The sequence below is a fragment of the Bactrocera latifrons genome, unplaced genomic scaffold (assembly GCF_001853355.1).
Source record: "Bactrocera latifrons isolate USDA-ARS-PBARC rearing strain unplaced genomic scaffold, ASM185335v1 scaffold_63, whole genome shotgun sequence".
NCBI classification, from domain to species: domain Eukaryota; kingdom Metazoa; phylum Arthropoda; class Insecta; order Diptera; family Tephritidae; genus Bactrocera; species Bactrocera latifrons.
In genome coordinates this window covers 739350-765883 of record NW_017537301.1, presented here as the reverse complement: position 1 = coordinate 765883, position 26534 = coordinate 739350, and the positions used below count along the sequence as shown (strand labels likewise).

Below are 26534 nucleotides of genomic sequence, written 5' to 3'. Positions count from 1 at the left end.
ATTTAGAATGGCTATAAATTTTGTGGTGTACTCATTTTGATTTGTAGAAATTACTATATAGCTTGAGAGTTTGTGCGCTGTATATAGTGTTCTTAAAGTGTAATAAAACAAATTTGCAGGAAGATATTTGAAGAAAACTAATATTTATCCTCACTAGTTGCTTTAAGCTTTTGAGTAATTGATTACTGATCAACACTCTGTAATATGGGTAGCTCCTATCTTTTAGGCACTTTTTCTCTCACACTCTCGCATAAGCACCACAAAAACCGGACCGTTATTCCTTCGTAATGAGCAAAGTACGTCAGAAAATGTTGCCCCTTTTTTTTCTTATATGTTTACCCCATAGTATCAAATTTAGTCCCTTTTCGCGTGATTCTAAGCACTGAAAGTCAGAATTTTCTCGATTTTTTTTTTAGGAGTAGTTTATCTTAATAAAAAAGTAAAGTACAATTAAAGAATTTTGTGCACTTAAATAATCGGCGATATGTTTCTAAAAATGTTTAAGCATCTTGATGATGAGAAGGATAAAATTATCCCAACCCAAAAAACTAAAAAAAATACATTATAACAATATGAATACAGGTAATGACAAAAGTACTGGTTATTTACAGGGTAAGTACTTGTTAAGTACCGGCTAAGTACTGGTTACGTGTCAGTTAAGTGCTGGTTTCGAGAAAAYGGTGGCCTCCAAAAAATGGTCCTTTATTTTTGGAAAAAATTTGCACTCGAGATGGGCTTAAAACTTACACTAAGAAACTATTTGCAGCGTAAACTTAAAAATTTCAGATAATGTTATCAAATATATATATGTATGTGCATCCGATATATAAGTAACAAACCTCGATTTTTTTGAATTCCACTAGGAAATATACTGTTAAAAGATGTTTTTTCATAAGTAAAAATAGTTACAGTTCATAAATATTATCAAATATAAAAACATAAAAAAAAAATTTTAAATAAAGAAATATAAACTTTTATTTTAGTTTTTTTCAAATTCTTAGTTTTTATTATAAAATTTCAAAAGCTTTCATTTCTTACATTCTAGGACATGTTTCTACTTTAGTTCCAAATAATATATCCACCTTAAATCTATATCAAAAATGATCAACATTTCCCTCTTTGGAAGTAGTAGGCTAGCAACACTGTTCCTAAGAAATCTGCATAAATTGCTCTCTGCGTACTCAGGCAAACTGCCTAACAATAATTTGTAATATTTTGTAAGGTTGTTTGAACTCATAATTTAATTGTTTGATTTATTTGGAGGTTTCGAAAATTTATTGCAGAAACATTCAGAAAAAAGTCTAAGGCAAAAATTTATAAGAGATCAGTGGTTAGGCTTGCAAAGCCTCCGACTGCTACGGTTACCACGATAAAAATTTATAATAAATTGAATGCCTTGAAGACATGTAGAAAACAGAGATAGAACGGGTCCCCTTCTCATAGAAATTTTAAATTATTCAATTTTTTTTTTATATTTCCATCGGAGCAAATTCTACAAGAATAGCTTGTATTTATTTCGAAATMTTTTTTGCATCACATTGGACCAGTGTAAATAATTTTTGAAAGCAAAAATAAATCAAAGAAGGATGAAAACACTTTGAAAACGAAAAATTAAAAATCTTAATGTATAAAACTAAGTTACAAGCGATTTGAGGTCGCGCAGTGCAAACAAAACTAGAATACCTATAAAAAAAGTTTTGGAACAAAGTTTATGTGAATGAAAAGATCTATGTTTTTAAATTAAATATTTAAGGTTTTGAGTTTTTTAATATATATTTTTTTTTATCTTGTATAGCGAAATTAATTTCTTATGTCCCAGCATTTTATATTTAAAATATTACAATAGAAACCTTATTCAAAACATCAATTTTTGGTATACTTTCTGAAGTTATGAACATATATTCAATACCAAAACCATTTTTTTATTTTCTGAAAAAGCAAAAAATACCCCAAACGCTTACTCACTGGTCTAATATAGCAAAGGTTCTGATTCAGATGCAAAAATTGTGTAAATTATGGGACTCCAAATACTAGTTATGTACTCAGCTTGCGATTAGTAATAACGTATATTTAGTCTGGTTAGTATCGCAAACTTTCAACGAAAGAACATCCCCAAAAAACCGCCGTATATCATAAGAAAACAACGAAAATTTTAAGCTTTTAAACAATCGAGAAAGAAGGATAATATTTTAAAACCGGAAACGAATTTTAAGGGCCCTACATACACCATGGCTTAATTTAGTTAAGAGGTTTTAATCCTTCTTCTTCTTAATTGGCGTAGACACCGCTTACGCGATTATAGCCGAGTTAACAACAGCGCGCCAGCCGTTTCTTCTTTTCGCTACGTGGCGCGAGGTTTTAATCCACTCGAACTTTAAGCAAAATTGTAGTAGAAAATATGCAACAATATAAGATTCTTACTCTCTTCCCGTTTCAGGACTGAATAGCTGACGAATTTTAACAAGAAGTTTTTAAGAGCCAGAACTACACTTTCGGTAAACCTCACAGTTGAAAAAATCATATTTCACAACTTTACACATAACTAAACGTCGGCTAGTCTGCCAGTCAAATTCTTATACAAAACTTTTATATGCCATATGAATTTTTTATCAGATTTTGTTGTAGTATTTTTGTCAAATGTCAACAGTTTTAAAATTGTCAAAAAAATACTGACAACCTGAAGAATGTTGCAATGTTGCAATCTGCAACTGCATTTTGTTGCAAACTTCATGCGACATAATTTTTAATGGATACAAACACACATAATTGTTGGGACCAGCTATAAGCGCACATGGCTTGATTTTGAAATCGCGAAAGGTCGTCGCTTAATTGAGACTAATATTTTCTCTAGTTTCAAGTCACGATTGCGCGTTGCTATCCGCCGCACAGACATAAATCGTCGACATTATTACAATTTCATAACCACTTTGTTGTTGTTGATGTTTGTTTAGTTGACTTGAATGGCTAAAGTGTTTTGATTCTAAAAGGTTTGCATAATTCCAAACAATATTTATATAAGATTCTTATTTTTTGTGACTTTTCCAACGACACAACCCACGCATGCGCAGCTACCACAGCCACGGCAGTGACAATCTTCGGCACTCTTTGCTGTCGCGCCAACACCATGCCCTCGGCTTTAATTAATTAAGCCGCGAGCAGCAATGTAAGTTAGCTGCGACATGCCTGCGGCATTTCTTGTAATGCGATTATTTCAGATTATTGCCGAAACGTGCCACACAGCGTCGGCGACACTAATACAAACGCTTAACAGAAAGCTGGAGCGCGCCGCAGAGCAACAGCATAGAGCTGGCATTCAAATGATTTGCTATAGAAAAAATTGAGATTTAATGGCTTGGCAGTGAGGTGGGTAAGTGGTGCGGGGCGGACATTTCAAATATGTCGCTTGACTTTTGGTAAGCACTGTTGTTGCACACCTGCCACAAGCAAAACACTACAGCTTGCTGTTGCTCGTGCATCCACAAGCGCAAATCGCTGCAATTGCAATGCGACTATAAATTAATATAAATTTAATTTTTATTTAAATGCAAGCATTCTTGGTTTGCTAGCCGCTCGGTGGCACTGCAACAGTCACAGCCAACAACTGGCCGCCACAGCAGCAGCCAAGGCCAACTGGTTGCAGGCCGAGCGCTACCTGATAGCTATCGCTAGTGCGTGCGGCTCGTGTGATTTGCAACTAATCTAAATGCATAAATCTCTACTGGGTAGTTCAAAGGCAAATAATAAAGTTTGAAAAATATATATAGATTTAAACTGATTGTTTAATTTCAATGCCAAAAGTTGGTCATGGCAGTTTTCGGTGCTTGAAATTTACAAAAATTTACTTATAGCATTTATTAAAAGCACTTGAAGCTCTTTTTTTCTGCAAATGCGTCTCGCGTTTCTCTGTAACGCTCGGTATTTATCCCATCCCGGTTTTATTGTGGTCGATTGTAACGTTGTGTGGTAGGCAATCTATGTTATTTTCACTGTGACGCGGCACTCCTCATCGCACCAGCTGTTCTTTTGCATTTTCCGAAAACCAATAGTTTGGTTTAAAGTTGTACGTTAGGAGCTTGAAATAGCGTGCCACAGTTCCCTTATACCGAGTTGTTGACGAGTGCTCTCAGAGAGCAAGTAGAAAGTCGTTCGGCTGTTTAATGTGATTGCAGCTACTCGACGTCGAACCTGCCTTGTGTTTGTTGGCATGCGTTTTTTGTTACACAGAGGCGAGTGTATATCCTGGCTTCAACAAGATAGTGGTTCGAGTCGATGTTAGGATGTCGGAACGTACGCAAGTCTAAAACACTGGAGGCGTATTTTCCATCTATCACAACATAATCGTTTTGACAGGTGGCTTTTCGATCCGGTAACTTGACGAATTCGCAGTCGATCAGCCTCAACCCATTTGGGGATATTTTATCGTGGAGGCTGAATTTAACGACCGTTGTGCCAAAGATACTTTCTTTAGCCACCCTGGCGTTAAAGTCGCCAAGCACAAAAAACGAATAAGCTTTCTGCTTCGTTTCCTGACCTCTCCCACTCTTCATTGGTTCTCAAAATATCTCTTCCAGCGTATTTGTTTTCAAAGTAGAACGGATCTCAAATACGTGGAACAAACCTTGGTAGTATTGAAGATAACGGTTATATGACTGGAGTAAAGTATACGCTTGCTCCCTTGTCCCGTATTCAACTCGATAACGTTGTTTTTGCTTTCTCATATAAAGTATTGGACAAAAGAGCAAAGCGCATGGACCGAGACATGGTAAAAGCAACATGTCAATATCAGTATTAAATAATTAGCTGAAAGAGAGAGCAGCACAACTACAAGATGCTCGGTTAATGTGTGCTGAATTGAGCAGGGGATTTGACGCAAAGTACTCGCGAATTACGACAATAGCTTGAGGCTATTAATGCAGAATTACAAATTTAAACAATTGGTGCAACCTGTTTATCTTCTTCTTCATAACTCACGCGGTTATAGCCTGACCCAGTATACCCTCACATACCAACTTACTACGTTTAACCGACTTTGTCTAGTTAAGTACACGCACTGCTGTTTAAAAATTTTAATTCCGCACCACCCTGTACTTGCCATGTCGTTCATTTTTTCCATTGCTCTATTCTAATATGAAATTCAAATTTATAATATTGACATATAATCGCATAAATAAACGAGTCTTTCAGAATATGTACTATATGTTGATAAAAGCGCTCGCCACTGACACTGAAATGTTTGATTGAGCGTTGCAGGAGCGTTTCAGCGTCGCCAAATGGAGCGGCGTACGATGCACTTAATGTAATTAACAAGCTAACTGTTAAATCAGCACAATTGCGAATGTAAATTCATAATAAAAGATTTTAAAATCAATTCTAATTGAACACTTCGCGCCGGTTTTATTACTTCACGCTACCATTTCCATTGCCAAAGGCATACAAAGGCACAAAAAGTACAAAAAAGTGAAAAAAAAAACTCGACAGCAACAACAAAACTTATAACTTTATACAGGTTCTCTCTGCAACGCTGCTACTTCTACGGCTCCAGTTGCTTGTAGCTGYTCAAGGTTGAATTATAAATACAAATCAAGTTGAGTCCAATAATTTTTTGTTCAGCGGCGACTGACAAACGCTAAACGTCAAATGGCAAGAGGCAAACGCTACTAATCGTTCGCTATTTTTTTTTTTTTTTGCGCGCCGCGGTCGCTGGGTTGGGCTGGGTCAGTTGCCACTGAGCAGAACGTAGAAAAAGCCAACTCACTGCAGGCACACACGCACGCAAGCATTGAAATTATAACAAATTGCTGCGCCCAACAGCAATAACAACAACGCCAGCACCATTTGAATATGTAAGAAGAACAAATGCAAATAATCTTTCATTTATATTTATGCATGTGGATCACTGCCGAACATTCTAAGCCAAGCATGAAAACAAGTTGGCACACGCACACACTCAAAGACATGTGTAAGTAAACACTTGTGTATTGTATTACTTGACAAATTGTTGTTGGTATTATTTATATTGTATTTTTTATTAGTATTAGCTTTTTTATTATAATTTTTTTTATTATATTTTTTTCTTTGTGTTTATTTATATCTTGTCTTTTGTATTGATTTAATATGCGCGCAGATCGTTGGCTAGCGCGTACAAACCCATTTATTTGATCGTGCACTAGCGCCTGATTTTATTATGCTCGTACTTTTTATTTGTGTTGCTGACTTGCTGTTATTTGTTGTTGTTGTTGTTGGTGGTGGGCGTATTAACAAACTGGATTTCATAATAGCTATGTTCTGAGCAAACACACATACATTCCGCCACACATATTTACCTACACTAATATATATATATGTATGTATGTGCATTCGTGTGTATGTAACTATTTGCGAGCTTAAGTACGTACAGCTGTGCTCCCGCAAATAAAGCTGCTCTTGGTGTATATATTTCGAAAAAATATGGTAATTGCAGAATAAAATTACATATACAAATGTATAGTAAGCCTGGAGCTGGAGCTTTTTTCTTCGAATTTTTTTTTTCGAAAAACTAATATCATCGTGTGCTATCGATAAATAGGCTCCTGATTTCTAGTAACTTTTAATGTACTTCACTTTTGATATGACTATCTTAGTAACGACAATTTGAATCATGTATATACTCCAAACAGCTGGCAATTTGCGCCTAAAAATATTTTCAAAAGAAATTTTCCTTAGCACCGTTTAGTTTGCGGTAAATATTGTATCTTTTCATTGTTTTAATATTTTAAGTAAAAAAAGTTTTCAATTGCAAGCTCTTTCTAACCTCTTTCGATTGACGTGAAATTGTCAATCAGTTTTTAAGATATCGAACTGAAAGTATGCCCACATTCCTTCTCACCAATAAGTCTATCTGAACGGCTGATATCGGACCACTATAGCATATACAAACTGAACGCTCTAAAACAAGTGCCTGCATGGAACATTTTTTTTTTTTCATTTGGCGTGATATCTTCACGAAATGAGACATAATCGTAATCAGTTTACATGTAGATTAGCAACTCCAGTACATCTGTTCAAAATTTTATAATTTTTTACCAATAACAAAGGTTTACAGGTAAGTTGGCAACTCGAAAGCTACGCTTTAAAGCCCAATACCTAGATTTTAGAATATTCTTATGAATTTGTGCACAAGCTCAGTTTCCTCGTAAACCCCTTAAATTTAAGTATTTTTCACCCACAATACTRAAAAGACCACTCTCTGTGCACATACATTTAAATACCTACACTTGTACTTAAAAAATTCATCATTATACACGAGAGCTATTATGTGCTATAAAAGTATTTGGTAAACTTTGCTACAGAATTTTAAATTTTTTGTGAAATGTGGTCAAATTACGCCATTAGATAAAGGAAAAATACAAAAAGAAATAGTTTTCGATTTTTATTATTCAATGTTTTTATATTACGCCACTATTTAACATACCTAAAATAACATGAAAACCAAAATATGCCACTTTGATAACTCGAAAATTCATATACAAAAGTATGTACGTCCAAAGATTTCCTTACTCGCGCAAAATTCCAAAAAGATATTTGAATTGGAAAAATTCCCGTTTTAACTATCATTTCTAATGACGATGATATATTATTGGTTTTTTATCAAAACACCGCTGAGAGGAAAATCTATTTTTAGCTTTACTGTAAGATAAAAATTCGATGGATTCCCTTTGCTACCGTGCAACAAAGTATTCATTTTATAACTGGAAATCCCTTATGTGAGTGCAATTGAGCTCTTAGATTTAGTCAACAATTAATATTTAACGTTTGTTAGTCATGAAAGCTGATCAATGGCTCTCATCAATTTGGAGTCAACTAATCATAAGTATAAGTGCATGTGTATGTAGTGTGTGTCGAAGAAAATGGGGAGCGCAACTCGGCTCATTAAAATTGTATGACGCTCATTATTTATGGGATTTTCCAAGTTTGCAAATATAGAAATTTATGAAAAAATCATTGCCTTAATTTAAATTGCTAATTTTTGTAATTCGAAATGAAATTGAGTCGCTTGCTTGCTGTAGACTCATTACCTTAGGTGTTTACTAGAAATGGAAAGAAAAACAAACTGAAGTTTGTGCATAAAACACTGGATTAATGTCTATAAAGATATGTATGTGGGAAATTTTTTTAATAACAGTGTTAAATGTTTCATTAATGGTATTAAATTTACAGTATTTTAAGTGATTGATGGCAACGGAATTGTGTGGCGCAGCAAAAGTCCATGGTTATGTTGATGGTAGAAGAAATTGATATATAAAATTGCTTTCCGGCTTGAAACGAAATAGTTTGTATGTTGCCACCTGTTTCAAAACTTAAAATATTAAAAAAAAATTAGAGAATAGAAATTTAAAATATTTTTTAGAAATGTGCCACCAAAATTTAAAGTAATTTTTTTTTTTGCTTAATGTTGTCACTTAAAAAAATTCTTTCAAAAATTCTTCTCAAATTTTATTASATTTAAGAAAAAATACTTTAATACCGTATGAGTTTTAATTTAAAAATCTTAAAATCTTACTGGCAACTGAAAATAAATTGTATAGTGGTGGCCACATTTTTCAAAATTTGAACTCCGCACATTTTGTTTCGTTTTTGCGCTATTAGAAATCTAGTATCGAGTTAAAAATATTTAAGAAAACTAACAGCTAACCTGTATTTTTTGTCGCGTTGCCAACTTATAATATACAAATGCTACAAAAAAAGAGAGAGAAATAAATTAATAATGTTTAATCTGTTTGTAACTGCAAATATTTTGCATAAGCATTGGCACCTTTCAAAAATATGTGGAAAACGTGAAAAATCGAAGAAGAAAGAACTAAAAAAAAGCTGTAAATGAAACACCCTAATGTATTAGGGGGTATATATAATATATAAATAAATATGTATACTAGTGGATCCGGCCACACGTTGCAGGGGTATACATTTATATTATTATTCATATAATAAGGTATTCAATACAGTGAAAAACAATTTATTTACGAAACAAGGCGAAMACGTTTTTGTCGGTATAAGAATCCAAGGGATTGTACTTTAGATTTAATTTTGAATATTTTCATACAAATAAATTTCATTGGATAAAATATCGAATTTAAGGCTGCTTTCTCAATGTCTGGTTACCAGCCTTTCTKTGCAGTCAATGGATTGTACTTAATAAACATCAACTAATTGTTGGACCGGACAATATGCATAAAAATAAAGATGACCGCTTAATAGAGCGCCCATTTAATAGAGCTTTCACTGTATTTTTTTATTTATGAWTTGTTTTTACCATCCTTACCACCTTCTAAGTAGGTTCGAACTGGTGTGCTAAATTTTCTTAAAATCSGTCCAGTAGTTTAGGAGTCCATCGCGGACAAACAAGGTGGCACGTAATTTTTATATATAAAGATTGCATAATGCTATGTTTGGTAAGCGTCTTAATAAACTAAGTATATATAAGAACTATGCAGTGAAGTATAAAGAAGGAATAATTTGCGATTACATGTGTTTGCCATTACTTGGGCACATAAAATCTTAAAGTTCTTTTATAAGCACTTTAATAAGGCGCATACCAAACACCGCATTTTGTAAGAAAAMCTGTACAACAACAATTGCATATACTCCACCACATAATGGTAGCGCTGATTTAATGCGCTGATAGGGAAAAATGCTTAAATGCGAGTACTTAACTTGCGTCAGTTTATGATTGAGCATAAAGTTTCGCATACAAAATGAGTGCAATGCGCTACCAAAATAACGATCGCTGCAAAAATAGCCGAAGCACGTTGTCATGCAGCGTTGACGGGAACACCGGCGTGAAGCGAAGGCAGCACAAAGTCAACGCAGCCAAACGCCCACAGAATTAGAAGTGCGCAAGCGGGCGTGTGCGAATAYGCAAAAATTCAAMAACAACAAAAAAATAAGAAAACAGAAAACAGAAAAAGCATAAAGGCATTCACTTAGAACGCATTCAAATGCGCAGCAAGTGGTCGTGTGGCCGAGCGCGCGGCGACTGGCACTGTCAACACGCATGCGCACGTGACGGTCAGARCTGCGTTGCGCTGGGCATTTGGCCACCGATAGACACGRGAATGGCATAACCCTTCACCAGGCGTTGCAATGCCTGCTAGTACTTAGCAAACGTTTGTTTGCATTCGAATGTGTGTGTGTTTGTGCGCAAAATCGGCGCGCTATCAGCCGCTGCCAGTGCATATCTCTGGCGAGTATGAAATGGTGTTTTCCTGCGGCCGCTGACATGTACATAAATTATCTGGACATTTGTGAGCTATTTGTTCTTCATTTTATTATTATATATAAACTTATTTCGCCTTTTTACTTTTCGACTACGGCTGGTTTGTCCCCTGTACGGCCCTCGCTTAGAGCAAAGCAAGGCAATTTGAGTTTGTAGCGCTGTTGTTTTTTGTTATTGATTTTTCATTTTAAATGCTATGCGTGGCTTGTGTATGTTGTGCAATGCTTTGAGCATGTTTCATTTGAAATTGCCACTATCAAAGGCGTAGCGATGATTCACGAGCGAAGGGGCCAAAGACACTCATCATGCMAAGACCTTCAGAAAAGGAAACAAAAATATTTCAATCAAAGGCGAAATAGAAAACTACAAAAGCATAACGCAACGCTCAAGAATGTGCATTACCATTTTTTTTATTTCTATTACGTCTTTATATTTCCAACTCGAAATAAAATCGCAAATTTTTCTGCTTTGATTATKGTTTTTTCCATTTTTGCCTTTTCMATTACTAARTATGCTATTTGTTAGTCAGGTTTCTGCAGCMGCAACTGACCATCGAGCGCTGTTGGAATTAATGAATCTTAAATTAAAATCGAATATTTCAATTTCAACCAAAATCAATGAAATTAGCTTGGCGTTGCCGAAARCAMACGAAAGACTTAAGCAACGAACTTGTTTGGCACTGCCACTGTGYTGCGCTTGTGAAGGGGAATGTGAAAGGAATTTATGTGCTGATTATTTGTTTTATGAAAAGCGTAAACATAGTTTGAACTTCCTATGGTGGGCGTGGTCGTTACACATAGTAGGAATTGTATGAAATATTGTTGTGAAAAATGCAGAAAGCTTTAACTTGACAAATAAAATTGAAAATATAAAAATATTTAATTTTTAATAAAATATATTAAACTTATCTTACTTCAGTTAATAGAGTTTTACATTTTACTTCTTTTTTTCAATTATAATTTTTAACTAAAATTATTTTTTTTATCATTTTTCTAGTGAAAATTATTAATTAAGGTCAAAAATAAAAATTAGAATTTTCTTAATTGTCTTAAAAACTTGAATTAAAAAAATATAAATTTTGGTAAACATTTTTTAGTTTTCATTTCTTAAATTATTTTTTGTTTCATTAAAATATAATTTTTTAAATTATCCTACAGTATTTTTGAAAACAGAGAAGTGCCGTGTCAGAATTCGTCTGGAAAAATATGTCACACCAAATTAAAAATATAAAACATATATATTTTTTTTAATTAAAAGAAAAATCAATATTAATTTTTCAAATATCAAAGTAATTTTAATATTAAATTAAAAAAAATCTATTTTTCCATAAAAGTAGCCTCAGACAGGCTCAATTACATTTGTATTATTTTAAACAATAGACTAAACTAAAACCCCSCAAAAACAACAGCAAGTTTACATACATATTGTTTATTAATTGACTCAATTAAAGCGTTCACTAATTGACTTAATTAGCAGATTATCTGAAAGGACTATAAGTATATAGTTACAGCATTTACTAAAGTTTTAAAAACTGTATACTTATAAATAATTTATTAATCGATTCAATCAAAAAATTAACTAATTGACTTAATTAAATGATTACCTGAAACGAATTTAAGAAGTAGAATTTCATGATATTAAAACTAATATATTTATAAATCATTTACTAATTCACTCAATTAGTTTGTTCACTAATTCACTCAATTAGAGGCTAACTATACCAGCTGTAAGAACTACGTATAATATTTGCTAATGCGATTAAAAACAATACACTTATAGATCATGCGCTAATTGACTTCATTAGAGGACTAATAAAAACGACTAAAAAAAGTGGGTAAATTATTTGCTAATTGGCCTAAAAACAATATACTTGTAGATAGTTTACTAATTGGCTCCATTTAAAAATGGTCTTTAACATAAATCGGCTCCCTCACTCAATTAAGATATAAATATACATACATATATAATATCACACCAACAAACAACTATCAATTTATAGTGTTAACATTTTTTATCACTTAGTGTTGTAAAAATTTGCTTTTAAAATTTCTCCCGCCTTGTCCTGTTCGTGCGATATTGCGMACAAAATTAGATCACTATGGAAATTCCATCGGACTTCCTGCTTTACTTAAATACCCGTAAACAAACGCAACGATTGTTTGGCGTGTGTGAAGCAGAAAACCCAACTCGACTCACGTTTTCCAAGTGTTCACACAACGGGACAACACGAAATATAAAATGTTCTAAATCTCCGCTAGTAAAGTCAACGTAACGAATTGAGGCAAAAGACAATTGTATCTAGCAATCAAGATATGTATAAACAATTGTGTGCTTCAACTCAATATGTGAATAGCAATTTAATAGTGATTGTTGTTTTGTTAACTTAATTTTTTTTTTGTTTTTTTTTTTTGCTGTCTTTCGTCTACTCTGCTGCTGCCTTAGCGCCTCGACACCTGTCAATGTCGCAGCTAATAAATTCTTAATTCAACGCGAAAACGTCATAAATCGAATAGGAATTTTTGTGTTACGCGCCAACACAATACGCTCCATTGTGCACAACAACRTTGTGTGACGAACGGACAGACGAACGAACGGGCTGAGGGACCTGGCCGCTGGTGYGGCGGTCWTGTCGCAAAGTTATTTTTAGAAATTAAAATCAATTAATTTTCCCGCACAATTGACACATACTGGCAGCTTTGTTTTTGTTGATATTTGTTTAACAACACGAACGGCGGAGCAAAATAGTAAAACGATTGGTACGGTTGGAACGGTTGCGGCCACAGTTCATGGCATATCCCACTTATCTGCCCACATCAGTACTCCAATTACCAGCTGCCAACAGCCAGCAGCCAGCAGCCTGCTGCCGCTGACGTGTTGTTGTAAAGTCCCAGCTTAAGCATTTTCCAGCGTTTGGGTTATTCTACATTCCCCCACATGTTGTTGCGTTCGTATTTCTATAGCGTTTTATTTCGCATATTGAATTTATTTTATTTATTTTCAATTTTTCAGTCAACGTAGCACAATAAAAAATGTAATAACTTCGTGACTAGTTGGCATTTACATATTTATGTCTGCATTTTAATACACAACAAGCACACACACACACACATTTTCCATACATATATGGCATATGAAGTAAATTTGCGCATATAAATTTCCAACAATGTTCGAATAAAATTGCCAGTGCCGTCGGCATTACACAGCACATACTCGCATGTCATACACATGTATGTATGCATTCGCATATGTACGAGTAAAGCTGCTCATGTGTGCTTAGAACTTAGCTCGCTTGCTCTTGCTGGCTGCTCACGGCTGATCGAGCTCGAGCTCGAGCTCGAACGCAAACTGGCTTGGCGTAGGAAAACCCCGAAACAGTTTAAAAAATCGGCCGCTGGCAACTGCTAAACAAACATTAATGACAACAACAATAGCACAATGTTTATAGCGCACAGTGTATGTATTGCGGCCATAAAGTGCAAAACCAAAGTTTTTAACTTCCACTTATATTACCGCTGCTGGCTCATTTTATAAGATATGCTGAATACTGGGGATACATTACTTTTCATAATTACATTATTTAGTTACAGTTATGTAAYCGYGATTGCAGCATTTGTGATCTGCATTATTGCAAAAATGGCCTGAAATTAAASGTTATTGATCAACATTATTAAAACTGTTATTATGTAATCATATATGAGTAATACTAGTATTAGAATTTGTGAAACCATTACTAGCTCATCACAGTTATGTAAACGGTATCGTAGTTGTCATAATTGCGGTTAGTTTTAGGTAAGTCTCTAATTATGTGTTTACAATACTGCTATTGTAATCATAATTTTCATGATTACCATTACTAATACACAAATCTTTAATTATCTTATGAAAATACTGTAATCGTAATCATTATTTTCACGATTATTATTTTTATGATTACCATTACAAAAATTTAATCGTAAAGAATGTAGTTAGAATTCTTSAAGCGTAATCATAATTTTCATTCACATTAAATTWTTTAATTACAACTCTGTAAAAGTAATTAAAATTTTWATTTTCATGATTACCATTACTAATAAGTAAATCTTTAATTATGTTATTAAAATACTGTAATCATAATAGTAATTTTYCTGATTATCATTACAAAAATTTAATCTTGAAGAATGTAATTATAATTCTTGAAGCGTAATCATAATTTTCATCATAACAATTACAATGATCTCCAGTCTTGAGAARATATCCCTGTTTGCGTTCGGATGTTAGGTCTAGGTTGGAGTTGCTATTACTTTTAGCGCGTACCTTATGATTCTATTATCCCACAAGGAGGGCTCCGTTGACACCCTCCATATGAGTTACTCAAAATTATGTTGCGCACCTCTCTTCTACGTATTGTGTCAAAAGTGGGCTCATAACAGACATTTTCTATAGCTAAGTTACTATTAATTATGTATTCTAAAAGAGAGATATCTCGTGTATCGCATTCCGTACTGCCCCATCCCTCGAAACGGGCGTTCGCATCACATCCAAAGATCTGGGGCAGCTTATGACACATGCAGTAGCTCACCAGTGGGAGACCTGTGGATGTAAAGAAAGGTGAGGCCAGCTCATGCACTCTTCCTGGCCTRCACAGTCAATGTGTTTCCTACTACACAAGCTTTGGGTTGATTGATCTCGATTACTTTATTGGCGTCCGTCTTAAGGTCTCTAACCTCTCTTTTATAGACTCATGGCTCTTGTATCAGCAAGGTGCCCAGACTATACGTTGACAACCACTACGGGATCGGTTCAATGATGAGCCGCTTCTCATCCCCGCCGCCGTCTACACTGCCATCCATCGGGTCATCTAGCCCCTCCAAAAGTTCCTGCGTGGGTAGCGCCCCTCCTTGATCACATGTACTCACTATCAGCGACTTCCAGTGTCGCAGCCTGCACTGACGTGCTAGCGCTAGGTTGAGTGGAACCTCATCCACCAAAACCTTCTCTGTCTCTTCACTCACGGTAGCCATTTTAGGCTAACCTAAAATAGTTATTTGATGTGAATCTGGCCCACTGTCCAAGACCGTGGGCACGCTTCTCAAAGCACAGCGCAAAAAATTACATAAAATCAATTATAATATAAATGGATACATATAAAAAAATTAAAGTATATACATAAAGTAAAGTAGATACATATTTTGTATAACAGCACATATCGATATACACATACTCAGCCCTGTTCAAATCAAAATAGAATTAATAAAATACACATAGTAGCTTAGCTTTCAGCTGTGCGCTCAAGCTTATGCTGTTCAGTGATTGAGCGCTTTTCTACGAAACTCTTAAGAACAAAGCGTAGAGAATATTGAACGGCGTCGATAACTTAATAGCTAGCTGAAACAACCAAACTAGTTCTAGCATGAAATGCAATTTTAGTAGCGCCAAGCTTTGATCTCGCGCCTTGCGCCGCTAATGCGCGGAAATGCTAAAAATACGAAGCGAATGAAAAACAGTTAAAGCGCTTACCAAACCAGCACGACTTTGGCTGGAGCAGCGAGCTTTCAGCGCATGCATTTCGGTTAACAATTCTCCCTTTCGTGCTAAATGTTTGCGAGTGCTAGGGACGCGGTGAGGCGAGTATGTGCTTATGCACACACACACAGCCGCGCGGCATTTAGGCCTTAATCGCTTTGACGGGGGTGTTTTGAGCCAACACAAAATGTGGGCTTTCACGGCATGCACAAATGCATTTTCGTTTGGGAATTTTCTCTGAGTCGCCTCGCGTACACAGATCGCACCCGATCGATCGAATGTGGCGTCATAATATCCAACACGCTAACGTCTCGATTTGCATTGCTAAGCGCTTGAAAAATGGCAACGCTATGTGAGGTAAATCGTATGCTTAGCAGTTTCACGCGACGTGCTACAGAAATATTTATCTCTGTTATAGAAGCTGTAGCGACTAGTTTTAGAATGACGCGCTTTGTTGACGGTATGCTCAGCGGCATTCGCTCCGCCATTGGCCACATTTTATGATTGATCTGATTTCGATGGAAACGTACGCGGAAGTCAAGGCTGTGGTTATCGCGCACCTTTGCTGATACAAAACAATTCAAGTGGCYAGCTATTTCGATTAAAAATAGATTTCCTTTCAAAATAACATAAAAGATAGTGTCTTTAAAAAGTGAGTGTGCGTGACTGGCGCCTTTGCTTAGCGCTTTATAGTGAACACTTGGATTATATATTTTATATTATAAGCAAATATATACAAAAATCTAACAACTGTGCTTTTGTTAAGTGTTCAACTACAACAATTTATTTCTTTCGCTCGCCTCGTTTCAGTTAACTCAAAGCAATTGCTTGGCGCCACCCACCACAGTGCCTCATCTGCAGCTAACACCTTCTACTACACACACAACAAGGCCGATGCAATCATCCGCTCAACTCTCGCTTTCACTTAAAGTGGAACAGCCACAAATTTCCGCTAACGCATTTCTTGAACCATCTAACGCAACCGCGYCCTTGTCCTCGTCTGCGTCGTCTTYAACCGCCTACAACGATCCTTTCGCCGCCTATGCCGAAAACTTCGATCTATCACTACTACCTCAGGATTGTGCTCAAACAAACGCAAATATACCTACTATAGTATATCAATTTGGTTGTAATACACCAACTACACCAACAACGACGTCCGCAGTGTCCCCAACCGCCGTGCCATTTCACAATCTATTAACACCACCACAGATTAAAGTCGAGCAAGCTTGGTCGTTCGGTTCCACTATCTCCCTGCCGGAGGAGATTAAGCGCGAGCCACAATCGCAACCGATGCTTAAGTCGGCGAATCAGTTGATACCACCACCACCGTATCCGCATATTTATCCTTCACCCCAATCGAGTCCCGCTCAATCGGAATACGGTTTTCCGCATTCACAACACGTCAGTTGTTTCGAGTCGCAGAGCTCCTTGTTGAGCTCGTCGCGTTCATCTCTACACCCCTCATCGCCATATCCCTCGCTAGATGCCTGCAATATTAAGCAAGAGTTGCACATCCTGCCACCATCGCCACCAGAATCCAACTGTGAAGCACCGTCACCGCATTCGTCGTGGCCCGATATTAAATCGGAACCTATCGATGCTGATGTGGAGACTTTGAACGATCTGAAGATGTTGCTCGATGAAAAGGAGTTCTCCAACGCAGCTTATAACGATTACAACAACAGCAGCAGTGAATGTCATTTGAAATCATCGGCAGCGATGCCCGTACAACAGCAACAGCAGCAACAACAACAACAACAACAACAGAAAAGTCAAGACCATCAAATGCTACGTGAGTTCTTCGAGGAGAACCACTTTCCCATGGGTTGTAGCATGAATGAAGTTGGTGACAATATCGAACAAGTGATCTCAATGGCTCTCGAAGATACGAAGAGCCAGGCCGTGGAGACCTGTGCCAAACTGCAGATWTCACAAGGTAATTTATATATTGACTATATAATCGCGTAAACGGTTTCCACGCCAGTAAAGAAAGAGGTTATATATTGAAGACTCAGTTCTCTTTTTGGGGTAATAGACTTGGTAATGTTAGTTTTTAAGCAAACATTAGAAGTTTCATGTTACTTTTAAGAAGGAATTAAAAGTCGCAAGRCCAAAATTTATCTTTAAGGTTTCCATTTTAATTCGAGGTGATTCAAAAGGTGATARTCTGTAGTGTAAATACCGAATTTTAAACAGTGTTAAGGATCTGAAATCCAGTTAGCTTGAACCCCAGTAATATGCGATCCAACACCACAAGCTCAAAATTAATTTTAAAGCTCTCAGGACCTTAAGGGGTTAGATGGGTTTCAGAGGTACAAAAAATGTATTTTTACGATATTTTTTAATATAAGCAATCATATATTTGAAAAATATAATATGTTAATCAAAGGTACATATTTTATCAATATCTCCTGAAATTTCGATACAAAAATGTTGAAAATTCAGCCGTTGAGACCTCATATCCCTGGGTGTCTCACAAATRACAAACAAACAAATAAGTTGCAATGAAACAAGAAAAAATCCTTTGTTCAATAACTAGATAATATTATTTTAAAAACGTGTACACAATATGAACTAAATCGGTCRAAAACTTTTCGAGAAACCGTGTTCAGCGACTTCAAAATTACAGTTTCGAGAAAAACACATTTGAAGACGTTGCACTTAGCGCAGCAAGCCTCGAGCGCAAAAGTTCTCAACTTAACACAATTTTAAAATTTAGGACAATATTCTAGAGGTATTGTAGAATTCAATAAGGCAAAAAAAATCGATTTTCAAACCCACCTAACCCCTTAAGTAAAAAACTTGCTTGAGCTTCACTTTACCTAAGAACAACATTTCTGTATTAGGTACTAGGTTCTTCCTAATTGAGAGTACTAAGCTCACTTGATAGYTCATTCATCGTAGAAGAAGTCCGATTTATTTTCGAGGATTGATCAAAAGTTTGTCAAAATTTCGAAAGATCTATTGACACAGTAAAAGATGCTAGTTAGTATATAGAGGCTCATAGTTTATGTCCCCCCAATTTAATTCCCACTTGTGGAAACGTAACTACCCTCATTTTACTGAGTATCTACGGGAATTATTGTGTCTCAATGTTCCCGTCTATTTTTCAGACCCCTGCAATTGGTCGGTATCTCAAGCACACTCTTGGCTACGTTCCACAGTAGCACAGTTCAAATTGCCAGAAATTGAAGATTTGGAGGCGAAATTCCCGGAAAATGGTGCGGCACTAATATTACTCAGCGAGGAGGAATTTAAGCGGCGAGTGCCAGAGGTAAGTGGAAAACATAAACATTTCGGGAATATGTCAAAAAGATGCAAAAGTATTTGGCGTAAAACGAGTTATCGATAWATGAAWAATAATTYCGCATAAAATCGGTTTATGGATAAATGCCGAATACGTTTTAACTTWGAAGTTTTTCATACAATCGATGTATCGATAAATGAAAAAGCATTTCGCATAAAATCGATTTATCGATAAATACCAAAAAATTTATTAACATAGAAATTTTGCATACAATAAGTTTATCGAAAAATTAAAAACATTTACGTAAAATCGATTTATCTATAAATACTAAAAAATGCTCGTTCGCGGATTGGGCCCCTCGCGTCGGATGGGCGGGAGGAGGGTAATCGTTGGGTATAATTATTATTATTATAGAATTTTTCATACAATCGAGTTATCGATAAATTGAAAAGCATTTTACATAAAATCGTTTTATCGAAAGGTGCGATTTAATAATCGATTTATCGATAAATGTCAAAGCGTTTTGCATAAAATCTGCTTATCTATAAATACAAAAAAAAACTATTAGTGCCAATAACTTTCAATAAAACTAAATTCGAACGAATTTCACTTACGCAATCGCAACTGGTTTACAAAGCCGCCCTTTGTGTTAAGTAGAGCACAGAAAATCGAAACAAGATGCAAGGTAGTTTTTCCATTATAAAGTCGTATTGTTGTTAGTGTGCGACACCGTAAATGCCGTAAGTTTTAATATGCATTTGCCCCAAAAATACAGTTACACGAGTAACGCGGCCACATTCGGGCTGGCGGAGCGGCATGTGCAGAAGACGCATTCAATAATGCTTAGCGGTGGACAAAAGACGAAAGCTTATCAACAAGAGACCCAAAAACAGCAACAACAGCGTGTAGAGAAAGAAAGACGGGCTCGTCGAAGTGGTCGCACCAAATTCCAAATACTCATATAACAAATACGCATGGGTTACAAAATCAAGGGGCCAAAATTTAAGTTTGCACAAAAATGGACATTGTAAAATTAAACAAACACAAATAAGTGGGCAACAACAAGGTAGCAAACTGGCAAAGAGGAGACGAGAGAGCCGAAGAAACAAGTTTCGTAACTGCGTTGACGTCATTTTCGTATRTGCCCGACACACACACACACACWCACACRCGCTCACTCAATGAAGAAGCAGCGTTCGCGCCTAAAAGCCATAATTAAACTAAAACAACAACAACAAAAACAACCACTATGATAGCGCAACTGTAAGGTGTTTCAGACGCCACCACCAGCAACAACAACACACGGCCGAAACTAGTACTGAGATTAGTAAGCTTTTAACGCACCACAACACCGACACAATTGGCAAGCGTTGAGCGGTACCGAGCGTGGATCGAGTGACTAGTTAAAAGCAAGAACAACAAAAATGTGTTAAATTTATTTTTGGACTAATCAAATGGCAGATCCGAAAGAAAGGAGGAAGACTAATGGCAAAAATAACAACAGTTAGCGAGTTGAAACGCTGGAATGCAGCGGCAATGGTGGTAGAAGGAGAGCGCGAGAGCATGCGAAAGAGAGCGAGAGAGGGGCGTTAAATGAGTTTTATTCAAGAAGTTGAGTTTTTGCTATTGTTTGTTGTTGTTTTTGTTCTATAAACGGGTATGCAAACGAAAGTAAGTGAGTAGCACCAAGTGATATGGAAAACAAGTGCAGCAATAAAGCAGAAACATAAAATTAAAAGGAGATGCACTTGCGCAAAGCATTGAGTTGTGTTGCCACGGGTATAAAATCCAGCATTTCTCAAATAATAAGTACGAAAAGTCTACAAGTTTTCSAAACTCAAAACATAAATTCTAGAAATTTTCTGAGATTTTGGAACTCAGTACGGAATTTCTCAAAGTTTTCTAAGGTTTTGAAACTCGATRCCAAAATTTTCGGAGTTTTCTAAAGTTTTAGAACTCAGTGCAGAAATTCTAGAAGTTTTCTGAGGTACGAAAATTGCCGAAGTTTTCCGAGGTTTCGAAAACTTCAACAGTATGAGTAAAAAGTGAGGTTCAACGAAAAGAAAAATCTGAAGTAATCCTTAGGTTTTCCTAACTTTTTCGGACCTATAAAGTATGAGATGTGAAGTTTTATACAATTTCTATTGATTATTTGCCATTCTCTACTAATGTTTTAGTAGAACAGTTTAGTTCAAAAATCACAATCGAGTGGCCATATGTTCCTTCAAATCAAACCATCAGAAAACAGGGTACACAAAAAGAAAAGAGACAACCAAACGAGAAAAATCCCGAAAGTGTAGTCTCCACTAAGTTCAAACTATATTGATTTCTAAAAAGAATGGAAACACTGGCCGCTAAACATGCAGCAATATAAGACAAATCAAGGAAATCAGCAAAACAGAAAAAGAAAAGGTCGAAAATGACAACAAAACCGGCAAATGCAACAACAGCGACAACAACGCGCGGCAGCAATCAAAACAAATTCGCAGCCAGAACGACTTCATATCTACAACACGACACTCTTTTGAAAGTGCAAAGAGGAAGAGTAAACGAAGCGTCGATGACGGCGACAGATTGACCATGATCACGTCAAAGYCGCGCACCAGCCAGACACAATCGCAAGCAAGCAGCCTGAGAGCAGACAGACGTCGCCGAAGATATGCAATCGATGAAATGAAAAAATCAGTAACCGTGGTCATGGACGAAGGTGAAAAAGAATGCGCGAGTGTGAAGGTTGTTTAGTGAAATTGTAGCTGTCGCCGCCTCTGCCGCGACGCTGTAACGACTACTGCCGACGGTAGGGGGCGATAGGCCGCTCGTTGCTGTGGCTTCGTCGCGACCAGCTGGAAAATTATTATGCGCCGAATTGTGATAATTTACCCAAAGCTGATGCGTTGCGTTTAATGTAAAAAAGCAACAAAAGCGGTAGCAACAACAACAWCAATATAAATTCAGTTGTTTGGGAAAAGAGACAAACAAGTCGCCCAGTGGCATGTTGGCCAACACAGCAGCAACAACAACAATACGGTGCACAACAACACTATAAACAGTCGAAACAGCAACGGCAACAACAAAAATACCGCTCGCATGACGATGTGGAAATAAAGTAACTGAGCCAACGACCAGCAACGACATTGCAAGGTGAAAGTGAGCCGATTTTGTCATTATGGTTGTTGTAGTTATATATGCACAATAAGCCTGTTGATTGTTGTTGCTACTATTGATATATTGTTGTTGTACAACAACACTGCGCTGTATTGTAGATTGCGTGTCTTTSGGCGCTTTGGCTGTTTTGTAGACAACCACGTTGTTGGGCCACTGTCAACCCACCACCACCCGCTCTCCCCCCTCGGCGCACATTCACTGCCACAACAACCGATTCGGCGCAGTGACGACGTGGTCTGATCGCTGCTGGCCCACTCTCGTGCGCTGGTCTATAAATATCACAATATTAATGGTTTTTTGGGTTTCGTTACTCGCTACTCGTTTGCATTGTGTCTGCTTGTTGCTGTTGCACTTTTTGGTACTGCTGCTGGTTACCGTGTCAATTGATGAAAATATTCCATCAATGCAATCTCGGCTGAATGGCAATGCGCCGGCTTTGTTTTGCATTTGGCTTTTCATTTTTCGATTTTTATTTATTTTTTATTWTTTTWTTTTTTTTGTGTTATTGTTACTGCAAGTGTGCGTGTTTGATTGGCTGTTGTTGCTGTTAGATAGGTTACATTTATTGCTTCTTTCTTTTCTGTTTTTGTGCTTAACACTTTGATTTCGGTGACGGGTAAATCTGCGTTGATTGATCTAAATAAGGGAAATATGCAAATATCGATAATAAGCAGCAATTGTTGTGTTTCTTCTTCCTAATTAGGTTTGAATTAGGCGCTCAGAGTGGGTCGATTAAGGGAGAGTCACTGGTGTTTTGGTGATTTAACTTTTAGAGTCGTAACTTAATTGAAAACTATTTTTTAATTACAGCTTTAGGATCAATCTAAATTGTTAGCATGCTAAACAAAATCGTACCGAAAAGTTTCCGGTAAGCTTAAGCTCAGGTTTTGAAGGCTATAAACGACCGTTTAGACAGCATAATGTTCTAAAAATATTAGGTATCCATTTTATCGGACCAGGAAAAACCTAGCAACAAAATATTTCGAGCTTAGCAGAATATCGTATTTAGTCGATATACTATACAAGCGTAAATACGCCTTTTTTTACTTATACTAGAACTAAGGTTTAGAGATGAGAWATTCGGAAAAGAGAACCCCGCAAGCTAAAACATTTCTTTCAAATAATATTTGAACTGTGTGAGCTTAAAAAACCATWGATTAGATTACAGTACATCTATAAAGAAAAGGTAGAAGCGAAGATCGGGTTTGCATCATAAACATGTTGTGCTCTTGACTGAGACTCTATTGAACAGTGCTGAAATCACGTTTCCTCTGAGAACCAATAAACTTAAGTTGTTGATGTAGGGATTCTTATTTTTTCCAACAATTTTAGATATTACTGGAAAACKAACATCTGTAATTAGAAAATGTTTTTTTGTTGTATTTAATATTGTTTTGTTGTTGTTGTTGTAGTGGATTCTCTTTTTCCATTTATTTTTTTTAATATTGCTACAGAGTTGACATTTCTAATTAGAAAAATGTTTTGTTGTTGTATTTAATATTGTTTTGTTGTTGTTGTTGTAGTGGATTCTCTTTTCCCAATAATTTTAGATATTGCTACAAAACTGGCATTTCTCTTAGAAGATTTGTTGTTGTTGTATTGAATTATTTACTTTTATTGTTCTTTTTGTAGTGCCTTCTCCTTTCGAATTATTTGCGATTTTTGCTGCAGAGCTGATCTCTCTAATAAGAAAATTTTGTGTTGTTTTTATTGTAGTGTTTTATATTTTGCTCAAAATTTTTTAATATTGCCACAGAGCTCACATTTCTAACTAGAATCAAAACCGTGTCGGTTACTTAGACCCGACCAATGGCGTAGCTACAACTTCRGGCGCCCGGKGCCAAAGATGTTGTGCCGCCCCCCYTTWWCYWWCCMMCYWMMARKTTYMWKRRGKKGKTYMAAMMAWARKKRAWTTTTWMMAAAWWMYYKSMAWWWTWARKWWWWWAAAWTTWRGRAMYWRRARSCYMSSMAAMTYYKRARKYYSMAAAWTYYYMMMAWKSMGKTTTKWGARAAWWWWWAKWRWAMWYWYAMRASAYMTYWTWWWAARYSMTAKAAAAAMMMCATTTTCGCCCAATATCTTGTATACTTTTGACACAATTTGCAGGAACTTTTGACCGAATTGGAGTTTTTAAATACCATTTTTGAAAATTTGAAGAAATAAAAGTATTTGTTCTCAGCGGTATATGGTAGACATTGGTAAGCGAGCAAGGTAAACGATGCAACATGTTKGCATYGATTACTCCGACCGTTGAAAATTAACACGGCGATGYCCTACGAAAAGTAACAGATCACCTCTTTCGCTTACRATAGGGACGAAGAATTCTTCGATGCCACAGTTAACGAAGTATTTTTCTGAATATTAAAAAATAGCGAGGACTTCAGTTTGTTTGATCAGTTTGTAGGGCAGCTATATTTAGTTGTCTGATGTAATAATTTGTTCGGAGATTGTATCAGTTTTTTTTTTTTTTTTTTTGTTTGCGTAATAATCCTTGTCAAATTTCGTGCTAACATCTTGTCATATAAAGAACTTTTTCAAATAAAAACTCACGTATGGTCGGTTAGCTCGTATAGACGCTATATGCTATAATGGTTTGATATCGACGGTTTCGAAAAATAATCAACTTTTACGGGAGACAAGACAGATTTCAGATCTATATCTCAAAAAYCGATATATAAATTCGTAAAATATAATTTGGGTGTTACAAACATCGTAACGAACTTAATATAGACCTTTAAAAATATAAAAATTATATTTTGTTTAAATTTTCAACAACRCTATACTCAAATTCCCTTTTATTACAAAACTCAACTCTTTATTATTTCATTTATAAACGGAAAATATATTACTGTTAAAATCATACAATCATTAGCCGCACACTATCAATCAAATTATATAACAAAAAAAGAGGGCAATAATTACAAACAAAAAATATTTCCAAAAGCTAAGCCTCCGCGAGAGCCCATATCTCACATGCCATAAAAGTATGCTTTGGTCAAAGGTCGAGCTAATATGCATGTTTTATTTACATATCTACATATATACATATGACCATATACATATGTACGTATGTAAATACTTGCAATCAAAGCACAGTGCTTCTTTTGGTTAAACTTCCAAAAATCGGCGTTAATACCAGTTATTTGTCGCTATCGAATTGTGTAACCGCGCATCTCTCTTTCCACACACAACACATACGTACCGTGCTGCTATACACATTCGTTGGACGCTTACATAATTCTTAGAAAATACAAGATAAAAACAGAAACTGTAATGATGGCACCGCATAAACACTAAATGACTAAGTTTTGACTGACTTTGGAATTAACTGAGCGTATGCAAATGAGAGCTGTTGACTTTCGTCGCGACAAGGCCGAATTTCGATACAAAATTAAATGCATATGCAAATATATACATACTTGTGTGTATATGTATGTAAGATAAAGATTTGTGAGTTTTGTTTGTATTAGCGACTGCAGGCAACTGCTGTTGGCAACGGCAGTTTAGTTGTAGGGTTTTATTGCCAGACACAGTTAATGGATTTTGATGTTTTTGGCATTCTTCATTATGGCCTCACGGGAAAAACGATTATTTAGATAATAAATATAATAATAATAATTATAATAGAAACAAATTGAATTAAATAAAGTGTGGTGACTAATATACATATTCTTAAAACTATACAAGTGAAAAAAAAAGATGTTTTGGCATATACAGTGTTAGTCTAGTGAAATACAGATTGGATATATAAACACATATACATACATATGTATCTACAAAGTGAAGGAAGCAAAAACGCATAAAAAAAAAGAACAAAAAAAAGGAAGACTAAACGGAAACAAAAACAGCAGCGGGCGCGGAAATAAATAAATCACACCACCGGGCGCGGACTCCAACGAAAATGCAACAATGCGATAATAATAAAAACAAAGTGAACATACAATTCAAAGTACTTACAAAAGGAATTAAACGCAGGAAAATAGTAGAATACTAGGAGCAGTGGGATAATAATCATAAAGAAACAAGCATTTGGACAAACCGGAAATAAGTACACTCCCCCAAAATTCCCTTGGTACGCGAAAGGGTAAGTGTATCGCTTCTACTTTTTACTTATATGCATATACACACATATGTATGTTTAAAAAACTGGTTTGCCAATTATAACTCCGTTATAACTTTAAACAGTTCAACTAAACGGATACTAAAATTTGGACGATTCCGATTACTTTGGCGGAGGGGTAAAAAAACCGAATTTCCGTGTAAATGAGGTATGTGCGGATAGGGGAGCTTCTCCAGAAAAGGAATATCCAAAAATAATATAAAAATAACTTATATTTTTAAAAATATTCACGATTAAAAGTTCAAAA

The 26534-nt window shown here is 35.8% G+C and overlaps 1 protein-coding gene across 2 annotated transcripts in view; it reads left to right on the top strand.

Annotated features, from left to right (window-relative positions):
- The window catches only part of LOC108975286 (DNA-binding protein D-ETS-4), a 36133-nt gene that overhangs the window by 5671 nt on the left and 3928 nt on the right, over window positions 1-26534 (top strand). Inside the window, exons 1-3 of one of the 2 annotated variants that reach the window (XM_018943661.1) lie at window positions 16238-16406; window positions 16565-17693; window positions 18871-19031. In XM_018943661.1, coding sequence (XP_018799206.1) covers window positions 16649-17693; window positions 18871-19031 — 1206 coding nt within the window. In that variant the 5' untranslated portion in view covers window positions 16238-16406; window positions 16565-16648. Of the gene's footprint in view, window positions 1-16237; window positions 16407-16564; window positions 17694-18870; window positions 19032-26534 lie in introns of those variants that run through there. The other variant, XM_018943660.1, reaches the window with a different exon arrangement.